At 37.1% G+C, this 21,635-nt stretch overlaps 2 protein-coding genes and 1 pseudogene across 3 annotated transcripts; 1 reads left to right on the top strand and 2 right to left on the bottom strand.

Annotated features, from left to right (window-relative positions):
- Nucleotides 1-4,574: 4,574 nt before the first annotated feature.
- LOC104773227 (LEAF RUST 10 DISEASE-RESISTANCE LOCUS RECEPTOR-LIKE PROTEIN KINASE-like 2.3) lies at nt 4,575-7,232 on the top strand. The gene is made up of 3 exons (XM_010497808.2): nt 4,575-5,731; nt 5,820-5,861; nt 5,943-7,232. Exons 1-3 carry the CDS (start codon nt 4,843-4,845, stop codon nt 7,028-7,030), a joined length of 2,019 nt encoding a protein of 672 aa, XP_010496110.1. The 5' UTR covers nt 4,575-4,842; the 3' UTR covers nt 7,031-7,232.
- A 768-nt stretch (nt 7,233-8,000) lies between these two features.
- On the bottom strand, nt 8,001-20,310 carry ABCG39 (pleiotropic drug resistance 11). 2 transcript variants are annotated; one of them, XR_015585366.1, is made up of 21 exons: nt 19,495-20,310; nt 19,243-19,363; nt 18,957-19,045; nt 18,791-18,875; nt 18,425-18,715; nt 18,254-18,344; nt 17,244-18,144; nt 16,971-17,131; nt 16,617-16,720; nt 16,371-16,536; nt 16,212-16,274; nt 15,984-16,105; nt 15,561-15,893; nt 15,185-15,475; nt 15,023-15,106; nt 14,816-14,949; nt 14,502-14,729; nt 14,236-14,407; nt 13,873-14,127; nt 13,397-13,791; nt 8,001-8,152 (listed from the first exon to the last, which is right to left on the bottom strand). XR_015585366.1 is itself a non-coding variant. In XM_010497811.3 (20 exons), exons 1-20 carry the CDS (start codon nt 19,878-19,880, stop codon nt 13,522-13,524), a joined length of 4,347 nt encoding a protein of 1,448 aa, XP_010496113.2. In that variant the 5' UTR covers nt 19,881-20,310; the 3' UTR covers nt 13,325-13,521. The 2 variants fall into 2 exon arrangements, 1 of the variants encoding a protein (XP_010496113.2); XM_010497811.3 differs by lacking the exon at nt 8,001-8,152 and having other exon boundaries at nt 13,325-13,791.
- Nucleotides 11,237-12,861, bottom strand: LOC104773234 (uncharacterized; annotated as a pseudogene).
- Nucleotides 20,311-21,635: the final 1,325 nt, after the last annotated feature.

The raw sequence follows: 21,635 nt of genomic DNA, 5'->3' as shown, positions 1-21,635 counted from the left end.
GTCATTTTTCAATGTCTAAAAGCCTTGATTACCAGGATTCCTGCAATGACAACTTCACAGTTAATGTTCCGTTGAGTTTCTTCCCCAACGAGAGAAATTTGAATTTGACCCATTTGGAAAGTGCTCTACGCAATAGGTTTGAGGTAAAGCTGGTGATCCGTAAGATACCGTGTCAAGAATGTTCATCCGCTAGTTAAATCTGTGGTTTCAACAGTACCACAGAGATTTGCTGCAACGTAACGTAACCTAACCACCAGGAGGAGATAGTTGCGTACCACAATATCAACCTAGTGGTAAGTTTCTGTAGTTACTAGTAAATTTTATGTTTTATGTTTCCAATTCCAGCTGACTTTATTTTTGGTGCCATTTGATTGATGCAGGAAGATCCGATATATACTTCGGAAGATACAGGTCCTTAACTTTTCTTGGAGTGACTGTTTTTATATTCTCTGAGAGCATTTGCATCAGTGTATATATGCTTTGTCCTTCGTAATAAAACGATTTAATTTAGATCGAAATGAGTGATTATGCGAAGGAACGTTCCTTCAAAGGGGACATTTATTTGTCCGTCCTTCGTTACACGTGGCATGCTCTGAGTTGTTTGTGTTGTTTGGGTAGGGGATAGAAAAAAATTGAACCATCGACTTCTCTTTTTTATCTCCGACTCTCTCTCTCTCTTGTTTCTATCTCTCTCGACGGCGACTTGTTTTGCCGGCGAAAGCATCCGAATCGATCTGCGGTATTATCTAGAAGATTATCCGCCGGTATCAATTGAAAGGAGGTTAGTGTTCTACTCGTGTTCAATTTTATGGTTTGCTATATTGTTTCTGGGATTCGATATTGTATCTCGATTTAGGGTTCTCGATTTAGTCTCTGATTTGTTATTAGAGTTCGATTTTGGGTTATGGGTTTCGATTATTTATCCTGAATTTAATCTCTCGATTTAGGGTTCTGTGATTAGTTTAGGGTTTTCGATTTAGTAATTTTGATGTATTTTCGATTTTTTCCTCTGATTCGGTACGTCTGGTCTTTGATTGTTTAGTCTCTGGTTCGATTGTTCTCGATAATAGTTTTATCTTTGGGTTTACGCTGCAAATGTCTCTGATTTTTGTTTAGATTTAGGGTTTTGGATTATGTCTCAGTTTTGGTTCGAATTAGTTTTTTAGATTATGTCTCTGGGGTTAGCTGGATGAGTGTATGAGTTTCTGGCTTTGTCTCTAAGATTGTTGTTATTTTGTTTGGATAATGTTGATTCTTTTATGTTAAACTGACTATACCTTGCATATTGTTTGCTGTTCATGAGTTTCCTCAGCGTCACTTAAAGATAGCATATTGTTTGTATTGATGGTTTTGTATTGATGGTTTTTGTATTGATGGTTTTGTATTGCTTTTGTGGTATCCTTGTTATATGCTTGAAGTCACGGATCATTACTGTGGTAGTCACAAGATTTTGTCACAAGCTTTTGTTTTTATTGCTTTTGTCACATTGCTTGAAGTCACGGATCATCACGGATTGAGTAACACAAAATCATTTGCTATATATATGTTTCTTTTGTAACACAAAACCAAACAAATGAGCTAGGCAAGATTTCCACTTCTCTTTTTCTTTATTACTCGATTTCTCCTCAAAAAGATAACAAGATCTACACTTCTCTTTTTTTTCTAAATGGCATCTTCATCATACCATTATCACTACCAAAGAGATGGTATGGATGATGATTTTGATGCATATTTTGATAATTATGCCGAAAATTCTAATCTCATTCAAGAACCAACAGAGCCGCACAAACGGATTTTTATCCCAAGAAACCGAAAAGAAGGCCACAATAATCTTTGGAATGATTATTTCAGTGATACTCCAACATACCCGGACTATTTATTTCGGCGACGGTTTCGCATGCACAAGTCATTGTTCATGCGTATTGTGCAACGTCTCTCTACAGAAGTCGAGTATTTCCGTCAATCCCACGATGCAACCGGTCGGGCTAGTCTGTCACCTATACAAAAATGTACTGCAGCAATTCGCCAATTGGCATATGGTACTGCCGCCGACACAGTTGACGAGTATGTACGAATTGGTGGTTCAACAGCTTGGAAATGTTTGCACGAGTTTACCGCCGCAATAATCCTGTTGTTTGGCGATGAATATCTAAGACGTCCCAGACCGGATGACCTAGAAAGACTACTCTATGAAAATGAAAAACGTGGATTTCCCGGGATGGTTGGGAGCATTGACTGTATGCATTGGGGGTGGAAGAATTGTCCAATAGCTTGGAAAGGGATGTATTCACGATCAACCGGAAAACCTACAATCGTGCTGGAGGCGGTAGCTTCGTACGACCTCTGGATATGGCATGCTTTTTTTGGAGCTCCAGGTACTATGAACGATCTTAATATTCTAGATCGATCAAATGTTTTTGATGACATTCTTAACGGTAAAGCTCCGGAGGTCAACTACTTTGTCAACGGAAGGGAGTACAATTTGGCGTACTATCTCACCGATGGTATTTATCCTAAATGGGCCACTTTTATACAATCTATCCGGCTTCCACAAGGTATGAAAAATTCTCTCTTCTCTAAAAAACAAGAAGCTATGCGGAAAGATGTTGAGCGTGCATTTGGAGTCTTGCAAGCTAGATTCGCCGTTATTAAAAATCCATCTCGTTTATGGGATAAAAACAAAATAGCAAATGTTATGAGAGCATGCATAATACTCCATAATATGATTGTCGAGGATGAACGAGGAACATACAGTTACCGAAACATTGTTTCTGAATTTCAACACGGAGAAGATGTGGATCAAACATATACCGTCGGTGCCGCCAGTTTGAGTTCAAATATGAGCACAACGATTACTCGTCTTACAGAAATTCGGGATAAAAAAGTCCATGAACGTTTAAAAAAAGATTTGATTGAACATATTTGGACTAATTTTGGACATCTTCCAGATAATGAAGATTAATTAAAAAAATTCTATGAATTGAATAAAATGTTTGTTTTTATCTTTGATGTTTGTATGGTTTATGTTTTTTATCTTTCATGTTTTAATTGTATATTTTGTTTTTTTTTCAAGTTTTTGTAACTTTTTATTTTTTTAATGTTTTTAATGTCAATGTTATATGTTTTATTTAAATTAAAACTTTAATATGTTTTTATTTATTAATTTAAATAATTAATTTTTTAAATTAATAATACTATTATTTTTTCCAGGAGACCAACTCTGAGAGACACCAATGCTCATACCAAACTTAAGAAACTCTCAAAATAAAATTAATATATTTGAAGGACCAAAAATTGTCCTCCACCAATGCACATGCTCTGGGTTAATTAATCCTTATATTGACACTCCCATAAAGTCTTGAAATCATCTCTGGGAAATGTACCCAATTGTCCCCCTTGTGTCTAGCAATGATAAGAGCAAGTGCAGTGTATAAATTATTAGTTAAATCTCATAAAAATAAATTAATAATATATTAAAAAGTAAGAGAAATATATAATCGATTTTCAACTGAGAACGTTTGAAAACCCTTGAGAGACCTACTATATGGGATTTGCACTAAACGTTCGTGGTCTAAAATACTTGCATTATGGCTGCAAAATAAGGATAGTATATCTTGATATTAAACCTCAAAAATTTGTCGGAATAAAAAAAGCATCTTGTCCACATATCTTTTTTATATAAATAGTTTAAATTTTTATTTTTATTTGAAACTGAAGTAAATAATTAAAAAAAAAATATTAGTTTTTGAGAGAGTTGTTGAGTATCTATGCACTGCACATGCTCTAAGATGCTTTCTTTAATCTGACAAATTTTTGAGGTTTAATATCAAAATGCAGGATCCTTGTTAGCCATAATGTAAGTATTTTAGACCACGAACGCCTAGTGCAGTCCCACACAATGTCATCCAAACTAAATTCATTGAAGTCTTTCATGACGATCGGTTTTTTTTTTTTTTTTTTTTAAGATGATGAAATTGTTGAGATCTCCTGAAAATCAACTTCTAAGAATTTTTTCGGAAACTGACATTAAATATTCATAAGGGATGATTTGACGTGTATAAGGTCCATTGTTTGCCAGGTCTAGTGCCGTGTCTGATTATTCTTCTTTTGACCGAAGAGTACTTATCAGCTGTTCTTTTCATTTCTTTTGTATCTTTTGAATATAATTTTTTTATTGAAACAAGTTAAAGGATAATGTAAAATTACACATGGAAAAGTCCTGTGACGACATAAAATTGTCTTTGATCCTCTCGTACGTAACACTCTGGGGAAAGGATGAAAGCCCATTGCTAGTCACAACGAAAGGTAAAATTGTGTCTATTGAAATCGAACAGATTTATGATAAACTATAATACTAAAAATACTGGTGAGGAAATCATTACTAACCGGATTTGAGCCATCGCCAACCTACAAGAGCCTCACCTTTGGAAAAAATTTCATAAGGATTGAGAATAATAGTCGAAGCTCATGGCTTTGACCAAAACAAATAATAGTCAAAGCACATGGCTTTGACCAAAAAAACATAATAGTCAAAGCATATGGCTTTGAAGTAGTCGTACAGAAAAGGAAAAAATAACAAGAAATGAAGGTTGGTTAACTAAACGTCCATGCATTAACTCTTTTCAAAACCAAAACCATTCACCTATCCTTTTATCTCTTCTTCACCATTTTCCTATTGATCTCAAATACAATGATCAATCTGTTTTAACCCCCGACAAAACTTGAGTCCTACAGAATCATGTGGATGCTATTACAGTTTCCTTGATCATTGAATATTTAATGATATAACAAAACTCTCATGTAAACTTCAAATCTCCTGTTCTCTTGATTTCTTGATTTCCAATGACTCAATCCATGGTCACGCTATTATTCGTGTTCTTCCAGTTTTTGAGCGTCTCTGTTAGATCTCAGAGCACATCAATGGAGACAACAACAGAGTTCGTTTTCCCAGGTTTTAAGGATTACCAATCGGAGATTCAAACAGAAGGAGCTGCAACCATAGAACCCAATGGAATATTGAGACTCACTGATCAAAAGTTAAACGTCACGGGAACAGCCTTCTACAACAAACCAGTAAGGTTGCTTGACCATAAAAATCTCACTACCAAAGCCGTTCGTTCTTTCAGCACTTCTTTCGTCTTCTCCATAATCCATTCCAGCCCGAGCAACGGAGGTTACGGCTTCACCTTCACACTTTCTCCTACCCCCCACCGTCTAGGCGCGGAATCCGAAAAATACTTCGGACTTTTCAACCGAACGAATGACGGGGATCCAAACGATCATGTCTTCGCCGTTGAATTCGACACTTTACAAGGATTCCATGACGGTGTTTATAATTCGGGCAATCACATCGGTCTGGATTTTAATAGTGTCCGCTCGGATTTCCAAGAATCGGTTGTGTATTACAACTTTGATGACCAAAAAGAGGGTTTCCAACTTGGGAGCGGTGAGCCTATCCGAGCCATTCTAGATTACGATGGTCCCACTCAAATGATGAATTTGACCGTTTTCCCGGCAATGTTGACGCCAAGAAAGCCATTGATCTCACAACATATTCCAAAACTGTCAGAGATTGTGCAAGAAGAAATGTACATTGGATTCACCGCAGCCACTGGGCGAAATATTTTTAGTGCTCACTACGTGATGGGATGGACCTTTTCCAGCAGAGGAGACCGTCAAGCTGCAGCCCCGCTCGCACTCTCGGATCTTCCTCTTCCACAGCTCAAGGAAGGTTAATAATTACATGAAATTCTCTGTACTCGTAAACATGCCTCAGTCTCTAGTTTGATTGCATACTGACAAAATATACGCTCTTGAAGGCTCTCTAGATAATCAAGCCTCGACCAGAAATATTCTCATAGGTCAGATACTTTGCCAGAAAAATCTTGAGATTTCTTGATAGGAAGTAACTAATGGAAACCTATGTTCTGTTTTGTATATAGCTGCGGGTTTGATAGTAAGTATACTCATGGTCTTGGGGTTTTTAGCGTTTTTCATAAAAAAGAGGAAAACATCAAATACAAGAAAGAAGCTCCAGGTTCTTATTCCTCTGAAACATTATCATTACAATGAAGTGAAGAGGTATACAGACTCATTTGCATGCGTAGTTGGGAGAGGAGGATTTGGAACTGTATACAAAGGAAACCTTCCTGATGGTCGTAAGATCGCGGTGAAGGTTTTAAAGGACTCCAAGAGCAATGGTGAAGATTTCATCAATGAAGTTGCCAGTATGAGCCAAACATCTCATGTTAACATTGTTTCTTTGGTTGGATTCTGCTATGAAGGATCCAAAAGAATTATTGTTTATGAATTTCTAGAGAATGGGTCTTTGGATCAATTTATCTCAATGAACGCTGCATCCACTGCTGAATGGAGAATAAGGCTTTACGAGATTGCACTAGGAGTTGCTCGTGGTCTAGAGTACTTGCACTATGGCTGCAAAACAAGGATTGTGCATTTCGACATTAAACCTCAGAACGTGTTGTTGGATTGCAATCTTTGCCCAAAAGTTTCTGACTTTGGCCTTGCTAAGCTATGTGAGAAGAAAGAGAGCATCATGTCACTACTGGATACAAGAGGGACAATAGGGTACATTGCACCAGAGATGTTCTCCCGAGCTTATGGAAGTGTGTCTCACAAGTCTGATGTATATAGCTATGGAATGTTAGTTCTTGGAATGATCGGTGCAACAAATAAAGATAGAGTCGAAAAGGATGCTTCTAATGCAAGCTCGATTTACTTTCCAGACTGGATTTATAAAGATCTTGAGAATGGAAAGCAATGTAAGCTTCTTGGGGATGAAGTAACCAATGAAGAAGAAGAAATAACAAAGAAGATGATCTTGATAGCTCTGTGGTGTATTCAGCCGTCTCCATCAAATCGACCATCGATGAACAGAGTTGTGGAGATGATGGAAGGAACCTTGGATGCTCTTGAAGTCCCTCCTAAACCTGTTTTGCATTTTCCGGCAGAACCTCTTCAAGATTCGTCTACGCTTTCCGAGGAAATAACGGTGTACACAGAAGTATGATAAATAAGATAAACGTCGTTGGAACCTATCAGTGCAGAGATTAAAGCAACAATATATTTATTTATGAATTTTCGTATACTGTCTACATTCCATATTAACTAGGGTGTATTTATGTTAATACAGTTTTACAAACTGTTCGAGGAGTTACACCCAACATGATATCAAGATTTAAGTTTCATCTAGAAATAACCTGTTTTGTAAATGCTATGGTCAGTTGTACCACCAAACTACATAAGCATGCAACTTAAATTATATTTTCTCAAGGCTCTATCATCTAGCGCTTAGGGTTAAATCTCTCAATTTTCTGGAGATAGTAGGAAATAAGAATAGAGGAGTAAATATGTTGCAGGTATTTAGGAGATAGCAATGGTCAGCAATGGAAGCATGAATATATTAATACATAAACCCCCTGATTTTTGTCTCCATGACACTCCATCACCTGAATGTCGTTTCTTGTTCAAACATCCATATATCTAAACGCATAATTTGGTTTGAGGAGAAGCTAAAACGTTTATTTTATATTTAGAAGTGTCAAGCTAAGTCTTTGACTTATCAAATGATGATTCTTCCAGTTTCCAAAATTCTCTTTGGTCAGCTTAAGAAAAATGAATACAGACAAATTAAGGAGCTAGATAGGAGCTAATATAGTATAGTCGCTTTCATCCCCACTGAAAAAAAAAAAGAACTCCATGATTTATTTCCCTGAAATTGGTTTGGAATCTATATGTGTCACTATACTACGTTTATAAATATGGTTTAAACTTATATTGTCCTCTACAGAAAATATATATATATATATATATATATATATATATATATATATATATGGTTTTTTCTACTCCTACGTTGGAATTCTTGAGAACTGATAATATATAACCTTCTTGTTGAATGTCATGGAAGATAAGAAGCTGCAGAGTAATCTAAGGAATGTAAATCCATGTATTCTTTAGAATAGTTTGCAGAACAGGAATTTGATAAGAAAGTGAGTTACAATTCTCTCTTCTTATTCTTTGTAACAGAGCTGATGTAGTACTTTTGGTATCAGTCTTCTCAGAAGATATTTCGTTTTACACGAAAGTATGATCCATGATTTTTGCATAAATAAAGAGACCTCCTTGGAAACTATCATGTTGACAGTTAGAGAGATGAAAGAAGAATCTAATTTCTCATTAACCAAACTCAGTAGAATTACATCTTAGTTATATACTTAATACACTTAATACATCTCAACTATACTATATAATATAAGTTATACAGAGTATAACATTATAGTGTTACCATCCCCTCCTCAAGTCTTTGAACTAGAATCTGGAGATGGAAGGAAAAGATTTGAAACAGACATCCTGTCGAGGATGGAGTGAAACGGTCCCGCCTGTAAGGGTTTCGTCAGTATATCCGCTAACTGATTCCCTGTAGAAACATGAAAAACCTGTTGAGAACCAGCTAGTACCCGATCTCTCGTTCTGTGGAGATCAATCTCCATATGTTTAATACGTTCATGAAAGACCGAATTGATTGGCAGGACCCTGAATTGGAATCTGAAGAGCTCGTAGTAGCTGTACCAACCAAACCAATTCATCAGAAGCTATAGCCATAGCTCTATATTTAGACTCAGTACTGCTACTACTGACAATCTTCTGTTTCTTAGATTTCCAAGTAATGAGAGAGGTACCAAGGAAAGTACACATCCCTGTGACTGATCGGCGAGTATCTTGACAAGTTCCCCAGTCTGCATCGGAAAAAGCAGTTAAGCGAATATCATCATGAGCAGAGTAGAATAGACCTTATCCGGGATTCCCGTTAAGATACTTGAGAACATGTTGAGCAGCTAGAAGATGTGCATCCGTAGGGCAAGAGAGATATTGGCTCAACTTGTTCACAGCAAAAGTGATATCTGGACGAGTAATAGTCAAATAAAGCAAGCGACCAATCAAAGCTCTGTATAATCGTATTTCCTCTGCGGTAAGAAGAACACCAGTATCCTTAAACAATGCTTTCATTGGATCCATAGGAACATTCTTAGGTTTGCATCCTAGATAACCTGTATCACTCAACAGATCCAGGCAATATTTTCGTTGACTAACCGAAATCCCATCAGCATTGCGAGCAATCTCAAGCCCAAGGAAGAACCGTGCCTGGCCTAAATCTTTAATCTTAAAAGCCTTGGCCAGAAGAGCTTTGACAGATGAAACCTCCACATCACTGTTACTTGCAATCATGATGTCATCAACATATACGAAGAGAGCTATGAAAGATGAATCAGTCATTTTGACAAATAAAGTGTTTTCAAAAGGAGCTTCTGAAAAACCATTGTTCAAAAGAACAGTCGAGAAACACTTATACCATTGGCGAGAAGCTTGCTTCAAGCCATAGATGGACTTCTTCAATCGGAAAACAGGATTTGGTGGTAAGACACCAGAAGCTGGAGTGTAGCCAAGAGGTAAGCTCATGTAAATCTCCTCGTCAAGCTCACTGTGGAGAAAAGCACTAGTGACATCCATTTGACAAAGGCTCCAACCTCGTTTAGCGGCCAGACCTAAGATAAACTTCACACTTCCCATTCTAGAACCTGGTGAATATGTTTCGAAGAAATCGACACCCTCTTGTTGTGTATAGCCTTTGGCTACTAACCGAGCTTTATATCGCTCAACACTTCCATCTGCATTATACTTAATGGTATAAACCCATTTACACCCAACTACATTTTTACCTGGTGGTAATGAAATAACCTCACCGAACGTGCCACTTACCTCCATATTCTCAAGCTCCACATCCATAGCCTTCGTCCATTTCTTACATTGGATAGCTTGTTTAAAGGAAGTTGGTTCTGTTTCGAGTGAGAAAGAAAGAACAATGGACTGGTATGGGTTTTTTAGGGTGGTATAAGATAAAACAGATGATAGGGGATATGGTGTCTTATGTGTTTGTGGAAGTGGAATAGGTGGGGATAGACGAGCAAGAGCACAATGATAATCAGACAAATAGCCTGGTACTCTAGCAGTACGTTTTGGTCGAGCATTGGGTAAAGAAACAAATCATGTGTCTGATGTAACAGTCTCCATGGGATTCTGTTCGACCCAAGATGGTGTATGGTATGCAGATGGATGAGTGAATGATGCATGAGGTGGAGATGCAGGAGGAATAGACAATGGATGCATCACATCATCATGAAGATTAACAGAGATAGGCAAAACACTACGGTTGAAAATCGTTGGTGGAGAAAAGAAACAGAGATATCATGAAAAGGAAATATAGTTTCATGAAAAATGACATGACGTGGAATCGAAATACAATTTGTACCAAGATGCAAAAGCTTATAACCCTTATAGCCAGTTGCATAACTTAAGAAAACACATCTATCAGCACGAGGACTAAATTTATGATGATCCTTTTGTAAAGTCGAAACATAGCATAGACAGCCAAAAGTCCTAAGCAAAGCATAATCCGGTTTTCGTTTAGTAAGAAGTTCATAAGGGGTTGCATTATGAAGAAGAGTAGATGGAGTTCTATTAATCAAAAATACTGCAGTCAAGATACAATCACTCCAATATGCTAATGGCATGTTTGATTGAAAAAGAAGAGCCCTTGCAACATTAAGGAGATGTTGATGTTTCCGTTCAACAGTGGAGTTTTGTTGAGGTGTGTATGCACAAGAAAACTGATGAACAATGCCATTTTGATTAACTAGATTTGTAAAAGCAAGTTCTGGAGCATTGTCTATTCTAATTGTCTTGATAGTAGACTTATATTGAGTTTGAGCTAATTGTATAAAATCTTTGAAATGAGGAAGAACATCACTTTTATTTTTTAACATGTAAACCCAAGTTGCTCTAGTACAATCATCAACGATAGTAAGAAAGAATTTGAAACCATCTACAGACTCTATGGAAAATGGACCCCATACATCCAAGTGAAGTAAATCGAATGGTAAAGAAGACAGTTTACTATGTGACTCAAAAGACAATCTTTTTTTGTTTAGCTAAATGACAAACATGACAAGGTGAAGAATTCTTTTTAGACTTCGAGACAATACCCGGAATGTGTTGTAACTTGTCAGAAGATGGATGTCCAAGGCGTGTATGCCAGAGATCCCCATCAACCGTCAAGGATCCAAAGAAATGCGAAGAAGAAGATGCTAAAGAAGACGAAGTATGTGGTGCAGGAGAGTCAAGTTGCAAGATGTAGAGATTATGCAGTAGGATGCCTTTACCAATCATCAAGCCCTGAATAAACTCCTGAATGAAAAAAGAATTAGCAAAGAAATGTGCAGAACAACTACTAGACCTTAGCAGACTACTAACATATATGAGATTAAACTTGAATGAGGGTACATGTAAAACATCATGTAAAAAGAGTGAATGTGAGAGATAAATTGTGCATGTGTGTGCAATCGCAACTCTAGTGTCATCAGGCAAGGAAACCGTTACACCAGAAACAGGAATAGTCTCTCTAAACAAAGCCAAATCAGAACAAACATGCGTGGTAGCACCAGAATCTATAATCCAAGAACCATGTGGTAGCTTTGAATAAAGAGATGATAAGCATTAATGTTGGAAAGTAAGGTTTTTATTTTCATAACGAAGAGATGCAGAAGGAAATGGAATAGTACCATCAGAGGATTGAATAGCCATAGCACCATGTTCAGAAATGGAAGAAACCTTGGAAGGAGCTTGATTTTCTGGAAGTTGCATGTGCGTCGAGAGTTGTTGGATCAGAGTTTGCATCTGGTCAGAGGTCATCTTGCTAACATCCAGATTAATTGCATTTAAAGCCGGAGGAGGGACATATGGTGAAGAAGATGTGATGTTCGCAACTGCATGAGCCCTCGGCTGATGTGGTGAAGCAATAGACTGAGAATGTCCTTTTTGTTGAACACTCTGTGGATTAACCATACGTTGAGAGTGACAACCAGAAGAAATGCTCTTGAAACCAGGTATATAACCAGGAGGATATCCATGTAACTTGAAACATTTCTGAACTACATGACCTGATATGCCACAATGAGTACAGAGAGGACAGGATTGCCTTGGACGATAAGTGTTCTGAACAGAATAAGCCATATTATCCGCCGGACCATCATAGGTAGGAGGACCAGAAGTTTGAAAAACGACACCATCAGTCCGAGTAGGTTTAGCGATGTTTCGTTGCCTCTCATCTTCAGTCACCATGTGAAAAGCATTCTCAATAGAAGGCATAGGTTTGATCATCAAGATATGACGGCGAGTGGCTTCATAAGAGTCATTCAAACCCATCAAGAATTTAGTCACACGCCTCCTCTGTTGTAGTTTCTCCCACAACAAAGCAGCAATACACTCACACTTCCCACATGTACAAACAGGTAGTTCTACATAGTTCTTTAGTTCCTCCCAGAGAGTTACCAATTCAGTGTAATAAGCAGTCACATCCATCGCTCCTTGATGAATTGAGCTCAGCTTCTGCTCTATTTCATAAACTCTCGGAGCATCATCTTGTTTGAACCTAGAGATAATATCCTTCCAAATTCCTTATGTTGTTGGAATAAACAAAAGATTCTGGCCTATCTTTTTGGATACAGAATTCATCAACCAGGTGGAGACCATATTGTTGCAACGACTCCAAGAACCATAATCACGATGATCTGAGGATGGTTTAGAGATCGTACCAACAATAAAACCCAATTTGTTCCTGACATTAAGAGCCATTCGCATGGACCTGCGCCATGAATTAAAATCTGCACCGGTAGTCAACCTATCCGAGACTAATATCAAACCAGCATGATCCGTGCCATGGAGGAAGTAAGGATTGTTGTATTGGTCAGGTTGTTGAGCCGAATCGGATACTGAATTCGCCATAATCCAAGAATACGATGCCAAAAACAAAATCGGAAAACCCCAATCTCTCAAGTAGAGAAAGTAACAAGAAGAACACTTACGAGAGCAACAACGAGAATAACAAAAACCGCAATCGCCAGCAAAAGATGAAAAACAAAGAGAGAAGCAATCTGATCAAATGTCGCACTCATCGCGAAACAAATTTGTGAAATCGAGCTGGATTTGAGCTCCAAAAAGAAAGATAAACGAAAAAACCCAAAGAGAAGAAGATGATTGAATGAGAAATCAAAAGAGAAAACGAAAGATCGGATGATGAATCAATCGATTTCAACAAAGCAAAAGAAGATTCTCTCACTAACGTTCTTGCTCTGATACCATGTTGACAGTTAGAGAGAGAGATGAAAGAATAATTTAATTTCTCATTAACCAAACTCAGTAGAATTACATCTTAGTTATATACTAAGTATATTAAGCAAAAGGAAACTTAATACAATTAATACATCTCAACTATACTATATAATATAAGCTTTACAGAGTATAACATTATAGTGTTAACATATTAAGCATGAAAACAGCTAATTACATTCTTTATATTCAACATTGACTTAGCTATCACGTAACCAGACTAGGCTTTCTTTTTGTTTTTAGTTCATAATTTCCCACACTATTCTTTTAAGGTCTTTATCTTCTTTGGAAGTTGAGGAACTTAATACCATAGGCGAAAACAAAGACGAAGAGCAGAATCCAGGCGATGTGGACAACGGCAACAACTGGTAAGAAGTCATGTTCGAACCCGAATCCTTCTTTGAGCAATATTTTGAGATCTATGTCTCCTATCCCAGTGATGTGCACCACTGAATCCTTGTCTCCAACTTGAGATGTGATGAGTCCATACAATGTCCAAGCCACAGGTGTTGCCCAATAGTACCATCTCCACCATAATGGTATTTGCTGCATTTTAATCCAAACAAAAACTTTTAACTCTTAAAATTTTTTTAGTTGATATTATCAAATGTAAGTTGCTTAATTTACCGGTCTGGGGATAAGGAAACCGGAGAAGAGATTCCAGAGACTAAGGAAGAAGGACATGCAGATTCCAGCAATCTGATAGTTTGGTGTCAATGCCATAAGCATCATACCGTATAGCGTAAAGTAGATGAAGCTTGTCAACATATAGTAGTAGAACCACAAGAATTTGGTCACAGTCCAATCGCATCCGATCATTGAGTAAAGGATTAGCGTGTAAACTCCGGTTTGTATCGTGTTGTACATGATTTCCACTGCTACCTACACCATTTTAAAATTCATTTTCGTTTGATTTCTTATTTTTATCAAACTATATTGAAAAAACTATATCTAATAACATTAAGAAAAAAATATTAGAATGATTTTAACCTGCGAAATGGCATAGGGAATAGCGGAGTACATTCCAGCTGCTTTTTCGCGGTAGAAAACTGTTCGCTCAATGGCAATTGCGGGTTGAACTGTTGCAGCGTTGGTGACACCAAGAAACAATACAGCAGCGTACATGGCTCCAAAGAAATTATTCAAGTCTTGTTCGTTCTCTCTGTTTTGGTTTTTGTACCAATCCGTCACATTTTGATAAGATAATGGTTTAATAATAGAATAAATAAAAAATAAAAAAAGAAAACAAGGCTTACATTTTTGTTCCTATTTGCCAGAATATTAGACCAAACAAGACACCAATGACTACTGTCATGAGAAACCGGATAGCATTGTACTGAGGATGTCTCCAGTATGACCAGTACTGTTTCCAGAAGCAAGCTTTGGTTTGAGTAGAAAACGGTTGCGCATACTTGGTTCGGAAGTAGAGATCTTTTGATCCAGGTGGTGGTGTACTGAGTTCTTTGATGAGTTCTTGATTTCTCCTGAGATAAACATAAGAGTTCATATATAAAAAGACAGTGTAATAATTAATTCTCTTGTTTCTCAGTAGCATTTTTCTTAAACATACCGATAAAGAGAGGAGTTGGCGAATATTTGAGAAAAGTCCAAGCTCATTTGTGACTCGATTGAAGGAGTAGTAACGTCGAGCATCCACGTCGCAGGATTGTATCCGTCTTTGATCTTTGGAACCCCTTCAACACCCTGCAAAAAGGTTATAAATATAGTTAATTAATTCCATGATGTGAAAAAAAAAAAAAAAAAAAAGATGATTGACCTCAAAGTATTCAATAAGTTTCTGTGAGTGATGCCCTAAACTTCCAGCATATATAACTTGGCCTCCTCTTTTCATCAACAGAAGCTGCATTAACCAAAGATAATTTTGTTAAATTTATCATGTTTCTTGGACAAAAAGTGGAATATTTTTATGGAGGCAAACCTCATCGAAAGATTCAAAAATGTCGATGCTAGGCTGGTGAATTGTACAAACAACAGTTCTTCCTGTATCTACGGTATTCCTAACAGTACGCATAACAATGGCGGCAGCTCTTGCATCAAGACCAGAAGTTGGCTCATCCATGAAGATTATAGACGGGTTAGCTACCAATTCAACTGCAATAGTAAGCCTTTTCCTCTGTTCTGTTGAAAGACCATCAACTCCAGGAAGGCCAACTATTGAGTTTCTAATGGGTTTGAGCTCAACCAGCTCCATCACTTCTTCAACAAACATCTATCAATCACATAAATAAGCAAAGGAGTTTACTTGTTTATCAAGTCTTGCACACGATTCTGATTTTTCATAATAATCTACTCACCTCTCGTGTTTTGGCATCTATGTCGGCTGAAAGACGAAGCCAAGCTGAATAGATGAGGGATTCAGAAACAGTAACATGTGGAGAATGGATATCATTTTGTTCACAGTAACCGCTGACTCGAGCAAATGTTTCTTGGTTCTTACTGTAACCAGATATGCTAATACTGCCTTCGATGTAACCACCTGTTTTCCTACCAGCCAAGACATCCATTAATGTTGTCTTACCTGCACCACTAACACCAACCAATGCTGTCAATATGCCTGGCCTGAAAGCTCCACCAACGTCTCTTAGTAATTGAAGTCGATCACTTTCAACTCCTTGAGCCTTCATTTCCTGCAATAATTTTAAAGGAACAACTAATGCTTAAAACGCATTTGAAACGTAACTTGTGATGTCTAAATAGTATGAGATACAGTTACTTACTGTAGGCATATCCACGTAGTAGTTCACATTGTTGAATGCTAGAGAAAGCGGTTGGAAAGGTAAAACCATTCCTCTCTTTGGACCATGACTTGAAGAACTATTGTTGAGTTCCACTACAGAACCTGCAATTTCTCAGTATAGTCAGAAGAAACAAGAAACATAATCTAGTCTGAAGCAGACAGAATAATCGAAAAAAAGAAACTTAAAATTAAAGAAGTCAAAGATCACCTTCTGTTCCTTTTTGTTTGTCTTTAACTTCTTCCTCAACTGTAGCTTTGGAGTTACCAAGAGCTGAAGAAATTATTTATTTCAAGACCATGCCAACTAGATAAATGATTCTACTCCAAAGTCTAAAATAACCTGAAAACTATAAATATGAGCACTTACGGTTCAAATACATCAAGGCTAGTATGTAAAAGAGATTGAACAACAAAGAAAACCCAAGTAGCGCCACAATACTTATCCAAAACCAATATGGCTCCGTGAAGAAGCCCCGGCTCTTAAGTAGGACCTCTCCAACAGTTTTCGCGTTGATGCTTGTATCATAGTTTGGCTGCATCATGTAACAGAACAGATTTTGCATCACAATTGTTAAAGAGTAGTCAACAAGAGAAGGATTTTGTGAAATCTTACACTGCTCCATCGCTCATCGAGAAATTCATTCATAACAATAGCGGTTTGTCCGTACATCATAGGGGACAAATAATAGGCCCAAGTCATCCAAGGCTGGATATCATCTGTGAATGAAAATATATAAATCATGTTTTCACTTAACAAGAGCTCATAGACACCTGCCGCAAAATGATACCAAAAGACACTACCTCATTTGGAAATGGGACTAGTTTGATTATTTAGCTCAAGCATGTTTTATATGTTCCATAATAATTCCAACGTATGTACTCAAATATTTTACTATCGGCTAAAACCAAATTTATGGGTTTTTTTTTTTTTTTTTTAACTATTCGAGTATAATAATCGGGTCAATACCTTTAGCAATAATGAAGCCTCCAAGAGTAAATACAATTAGCAATGTGAAGGTCCCGATTGAGTTAGAGATTACTTCTGTTCTTCCAATGGCTCCAAGGAATCTAAACAAAGAGAGGGCCATCTGGTTCACACAGAAGTATGCTAACAACTGCCGGAAAAACCTAATGGCACAAGTTTGGTTAGTTCAAGAAAATGAAAATAAGAAGCATATATATAAAGAAAAGTTCTTTAGTGATCTTCACTAGCACTAGAAGCAAAATCTAATTAATGTACCTTGCAGCAGAAGGAGCAAAACCTATGGTATAATATGTAAGACCGATCCATATTCCTGATTCGATAAGAGATAACGGAATCTTTAGAAGCCACGCTGGTAAGGCGAAAGCCCATGGAGGATAGAACAAGAAGTCTCTCTGTTTGTAAAACACCGGGAGCCTCATCACAGTAAATGCTAGTTCAGTAAGTCCATTAAACATTACATTAACCAAGCTGAAAAAAAGAGCACCGTAAAACTTTTGACCATCTCGCACCGTGCCTACATGCATTTCTGTCCTGAGATAGACCGTCATGGTAATCAAAGACATGATGGTAATCTGGACAGTCTTAAAGACATACACAAATGAGTTGCGTTTCATAAGTAGCCATTCTCTATCAAAGCATGCTTTGAATAGCTCCCAGTTTGATATACCATACTTTTGTGTGACTAGTGCAGCAGAATGGGTTTTAGATTTGTCATAGGGAATCCTGAACTCTGAAGTGAGTTGTTTCCCGGTGTGAAAAGAGTTAAAACCGCTTGAGAAATCATTAACGGAGACATAGTTGTAAGGTTGTTCTTTCCTGTTCCAATATTGTTCTTGGTCCTTCTTAGATGTAACTTCTTGCAAGAAATCTGCAACCCCTTTCCTTTCAGGACATTGGAAACCCATGTGTTCAAAGAACTCAAGAACGTTGTCCCGTGAGCCTTGGTAGACAATTTGTCCCTCTGAGAGTAAGATAATGTCGTCGAAAAGCTCAAAAGTCTCTGGTGCAGGTTGTAGAAGTGAAATAATCATTGTAACATCCGAGATATGTACTAGTTGCCTCATGAACTTGCAGATTTGGAATGTTGTTGAACTATCCAACCCTGTTGATATTTCATCCATGAAAAGAGCTTTCGCCGGTCCTACCAACATCTCTCCTGCTCAATTAAGATTAAGTGTCATCCAAGTTTATGAACACGTCTACAAAGTTACTGTAATGAATCAAGAATATATCAAACTGAACATATGTAATAATCAAAGTTTTACCTGTTGTCAGACGCTTTCGTTGTCCACCAGAAACACCTCTTCTCATTACGTCTCCGACAAGTATGTCAGCACATATGTCTAAACCAAGTATCTGTCAAGTGACATTAACCAAGTATAAGGTCAAAATATATTTTTTAATTCACTTTGTTAGAGAAAGCACAAATAAAGTACCTTAAGTACATAATCTGTAACCAAACTAGTTTCTTGCCCTGATATTGCAATAGATTTCATGAATGCATCAATTTTAGGGTCTGGCTTTATTCCCTCTTCTCTCTCCCTCCTTGAGAGCTCAGCCATCAACTGGTACCGTGTCCCAACACCTAGACATCGTCCCGAAAAATCCAGAGTCTGTCTCACCGTCATTTCCCCAAAGTGAAGGTCATGTTGACTAATGTAGGCACACGTCTTTTGAGGAACAAACTCGTGGAACTCATGACCGCAATAAGTTATCCTCCCGGACATCTGTTTGCCATTTCCAGGTTAGACGATAATAAGAATCGGAAAGGTTCATCTCAACCAGGAGTTCTAGGTACAAACCTGGAGTGTGTCATCGAGCTTCCCAGCCAAAGCTTGTAACAAAGTTGTTTTCCCTGAACTTGGTGGACCAAGTAATAAGGCCATCCTGGAAATGTTCAACAATACTACTGTATCTCAAACTCATCAAATATATCAAAGAAAGACATTCACATTTTGGTTTTGTTACCTTGATGGTTTGATAATGCCACTGATGTCTTTAAGTATCTGAATCTTCTTCTTTTTAGATGGAATGAAGTGGAAGAATCCTAGAATGCTCTACATACATAAATTAAAACCGAAGAATCTTAAATAACATCATTTTGTAAATAGATAAGAGCTTGAAAATAATATCAGAAATTTCATAAATTCAACTTGGACCTCGGAAGTTGAGAGATCTTCTTTGTGAAACTTAGATTTTATTTTCTCAACAAAAACAAAACAACACAACCCAATGGATATAAAACAAATCGAACCTGCATTGTATTTAAAGTGACGTTGAAGAGAGTAGGAAGCGCTCTACTAGCACTACACACATCTCCTTCCACTGAAAGATTCTCATACCTCACTTCAATTTTCGGAACCTGGATTCCAACTCTGTTTTCGACAAAAAAAAAAAATCCAAATTTTTCAGCCAAATAATTATAAATAAAAGGTTTGTCTAATTTTTTTGTAGCCAAAAAATTATAAATATAAGGTTTGTCTAATTTTTTTGTTATCATACGTACCTGTCTGTTCTTTCTCTCAATCCACGTAGAAACTTTTCATTGTCTTCTTCAACAACACTCAAGATCATTTCCATAAGTTGTTTCTTCTCCTTAGGTTGGAGCCTCATGAGGTTAACATCCTCCAGCTCAATCTCACCATTGACCGTCGTTTGTGGCAACATGCCTTTACGTAGCCGATCAAAGGTTGGCAATCGCTCAATCGCGGCCCACCGGAGTTCAACGTCATCTTCCTCACGTCGTTCGCTCTTCCCAAACACCTCGTCCCCCTGAGATACAAACACATCTCTAAAGCTTTTGGAAGCTCCTACCGAACTCCTGTGACTGGTCGAGGCCAAACTCACTCTCCCGCTTATTGTTCCGACCGGATCTTCATCTCGTCCTAGCATCGTCGCCACTGCCAAGACGACTCGGTTTGAATTACAAAGAAGGGGATGGATATGCAAGTGGAGATTTTTGACAGTCCGCTATCATTTAAAGAAAGAGTGAAACTTGGAGGTGAGAGAAGAGGCGGGATAAAAAGTCTTTTGAACAATGAATACACACGTACGTAGAATAGAACAATATAATAAATTATGTATATCAAATTACAAAAAAAAAAAAGGTCTAATATATCAAAAAAATTTTGCAAATTTTAGAAGAAAAAGTGTGAGATTGTGGTTTCAGACGAGATTAAAAAAAAACTATGCAGGGTAAATTTAACTTGTTTTAAAGGGTGCCATAACAGTTTCTTAAACGTAAAATTATCGACTTCGATATAATTTAGTTACTCCATATAGTTATTCTAATAATAATTAGAAGCAATAGATAACGCAGCCCACGAAGCAAGGGAGTTTCATCACATGGACTATTCAAACTTCAAAGCATTTGGCTATTCCCATGCAAATCAATTAATACAACAGTAATGATGAGTACCATCATAACCATAATCATTAATACTAGTATGTACTTAGTACTACTAATCATCGAACTCAAAGCATTACAATAATATATTGAGTCCCCAAAATAAGAAAAATTGCAGCAGAACAGCCATGTGCACGTACGACAAATTTGGTATCATTACTTTTCTTGTCTTGTCTTAAATCTGTTAATCGTGTTGTTATACACTAAAGTCATCGAACAGATTTTGAAAAACTCACAAGTCACAACCTTATTTTTTGAAAGAAGACATTTATACTAAACCAAATCACCGCAGGCAGGAAAAAAAAAAAAAATCACGGCAGGAAATTAGAAATTTTACCTCAGTATTTTATTTTATTATGGAATTTGTCCATCACTATATCTCTTTTAGTTACTACACATGCACACGTATGTATAGCGGCCGGCACCTATGACGAAGTACTTTTTTCCTTTTTAATTTGATCAAATTGAAGACGTACTTTTTATTACTTCACTCTACGCACTCTACGTATTTAGTGCATAGAGTGAAGAGTGTCATTTACTTTCGACATTTATATAAAAATGAAACGGTTGGATCACTTCACTTCGTCCGTTAAAACTCAAACCATGCACATTTTTCAGATTTGACCTGTCTAAACTTCAAAACTAAAAAAAAAAAAAAAAAAAAAAAAAAAATCAAAACTTTCATTGCACGGTATAGATATAGCCTATAGGGTCCTATAGATCACGTTCTGATGGTTTCCCCAACTATAATCATTAATAGTTCTGATAATGTCTTTTTGTGGAAGATACTCGACCGAGCTGAATTACAAAGGAAAATGAAGAGACGAAGCTAATGATTCGATAAAAGTTGGATAGAAAAAGTTGTTAATTTATAGTTGTGATGATAGTCATCATCCTACGTAATGGTCATGAAATGCCCAAATTAGAATGTTGTTACATGACTAAGAGCTAATAGCTCAACCGGTAAAAATCTCTGGCAAAAAGCCTAGAGATTGCTGATTCGAGTGACGTTTGGGACGAGAACATATAATTGCTGATTTGCTGATTCGAGTTACCAAAACAATATTGATCTATTTCTCAAACAGTTTGGAGAATATATAGGGAAAAATACAACATTTATTCACTTTCTCATTATTTTTGTTGCTGTAGATAACTCAAAAAGCAAAGTCTTTTTCTTCTTCTTCTACGATTCTCTTGTTCACAAAAGTAGAGCTTTCATAATGGTTATATCCTCTTAAATA

Source organism: Camelina sativa, chromosome 16 (genome assembly GCF_030686135.1).
Source record: "Camelina sativa cultivar CO46 ecotype springtype chromosome 16, ASM3068613v1".
In the NCBI taxonomy this organism is placed as follows: Eukaryota; Viridiplantae; Streptophyta; class Magnoliopsida; order Brassicales; family Brassicaceae; genus Camelina; species Camelina sativa.
This window is presented reverse-complemented; position numbering and strand designations above follow the sequence as displayed.

Excerpts from the sequence above, each read along its gene's own strand:
- ABCG39 (XM_010497811.3), bottom strand. The coding sequence starts at position 19,880 with ATGCTAGGACGAGATGAAGATCCGGTCGGAACAATAAGCGGGAGAGTG. Across the intron at positions 19,046-19,242 it reads TCACTTTAAATACAATGCAG|AGCATTCTAGGATTCTTCCA; the intron begins GTTCGATTTGTT and ends TTATGTATGTAG. Across the intron at positions 16,721-16,970 it reads AGGCTTCATTATTGCTAAAG|ATGATATCCAGCCTTGGATG; the intron begins GTATTGACCCGA and ends TTTCATTCACAG.
- LOC104773227 (XM_010497808.2), top strand. The coding sequence starts at position 4,843 with ATGACTCAATCCATGGTCACGCTATTATTCGTGTTCTTCCAGTTTTTG. Across the intron at positions 5,732-5,819 it reads TCTTCCACAGCTCAAGGAAG|GCTCTCTAGATAATCAAGCC; the intron begins GTTAATAATTAC and ends ACGCTCTTGAAG. Across the intron at positions 5,862-5,942 it reads GACCAGAAATATTCTCATAG|CTGCGGGTTTGATAGTAAGT; the intron begins GTCAGATACTTT and ends TTTTGTATATAG.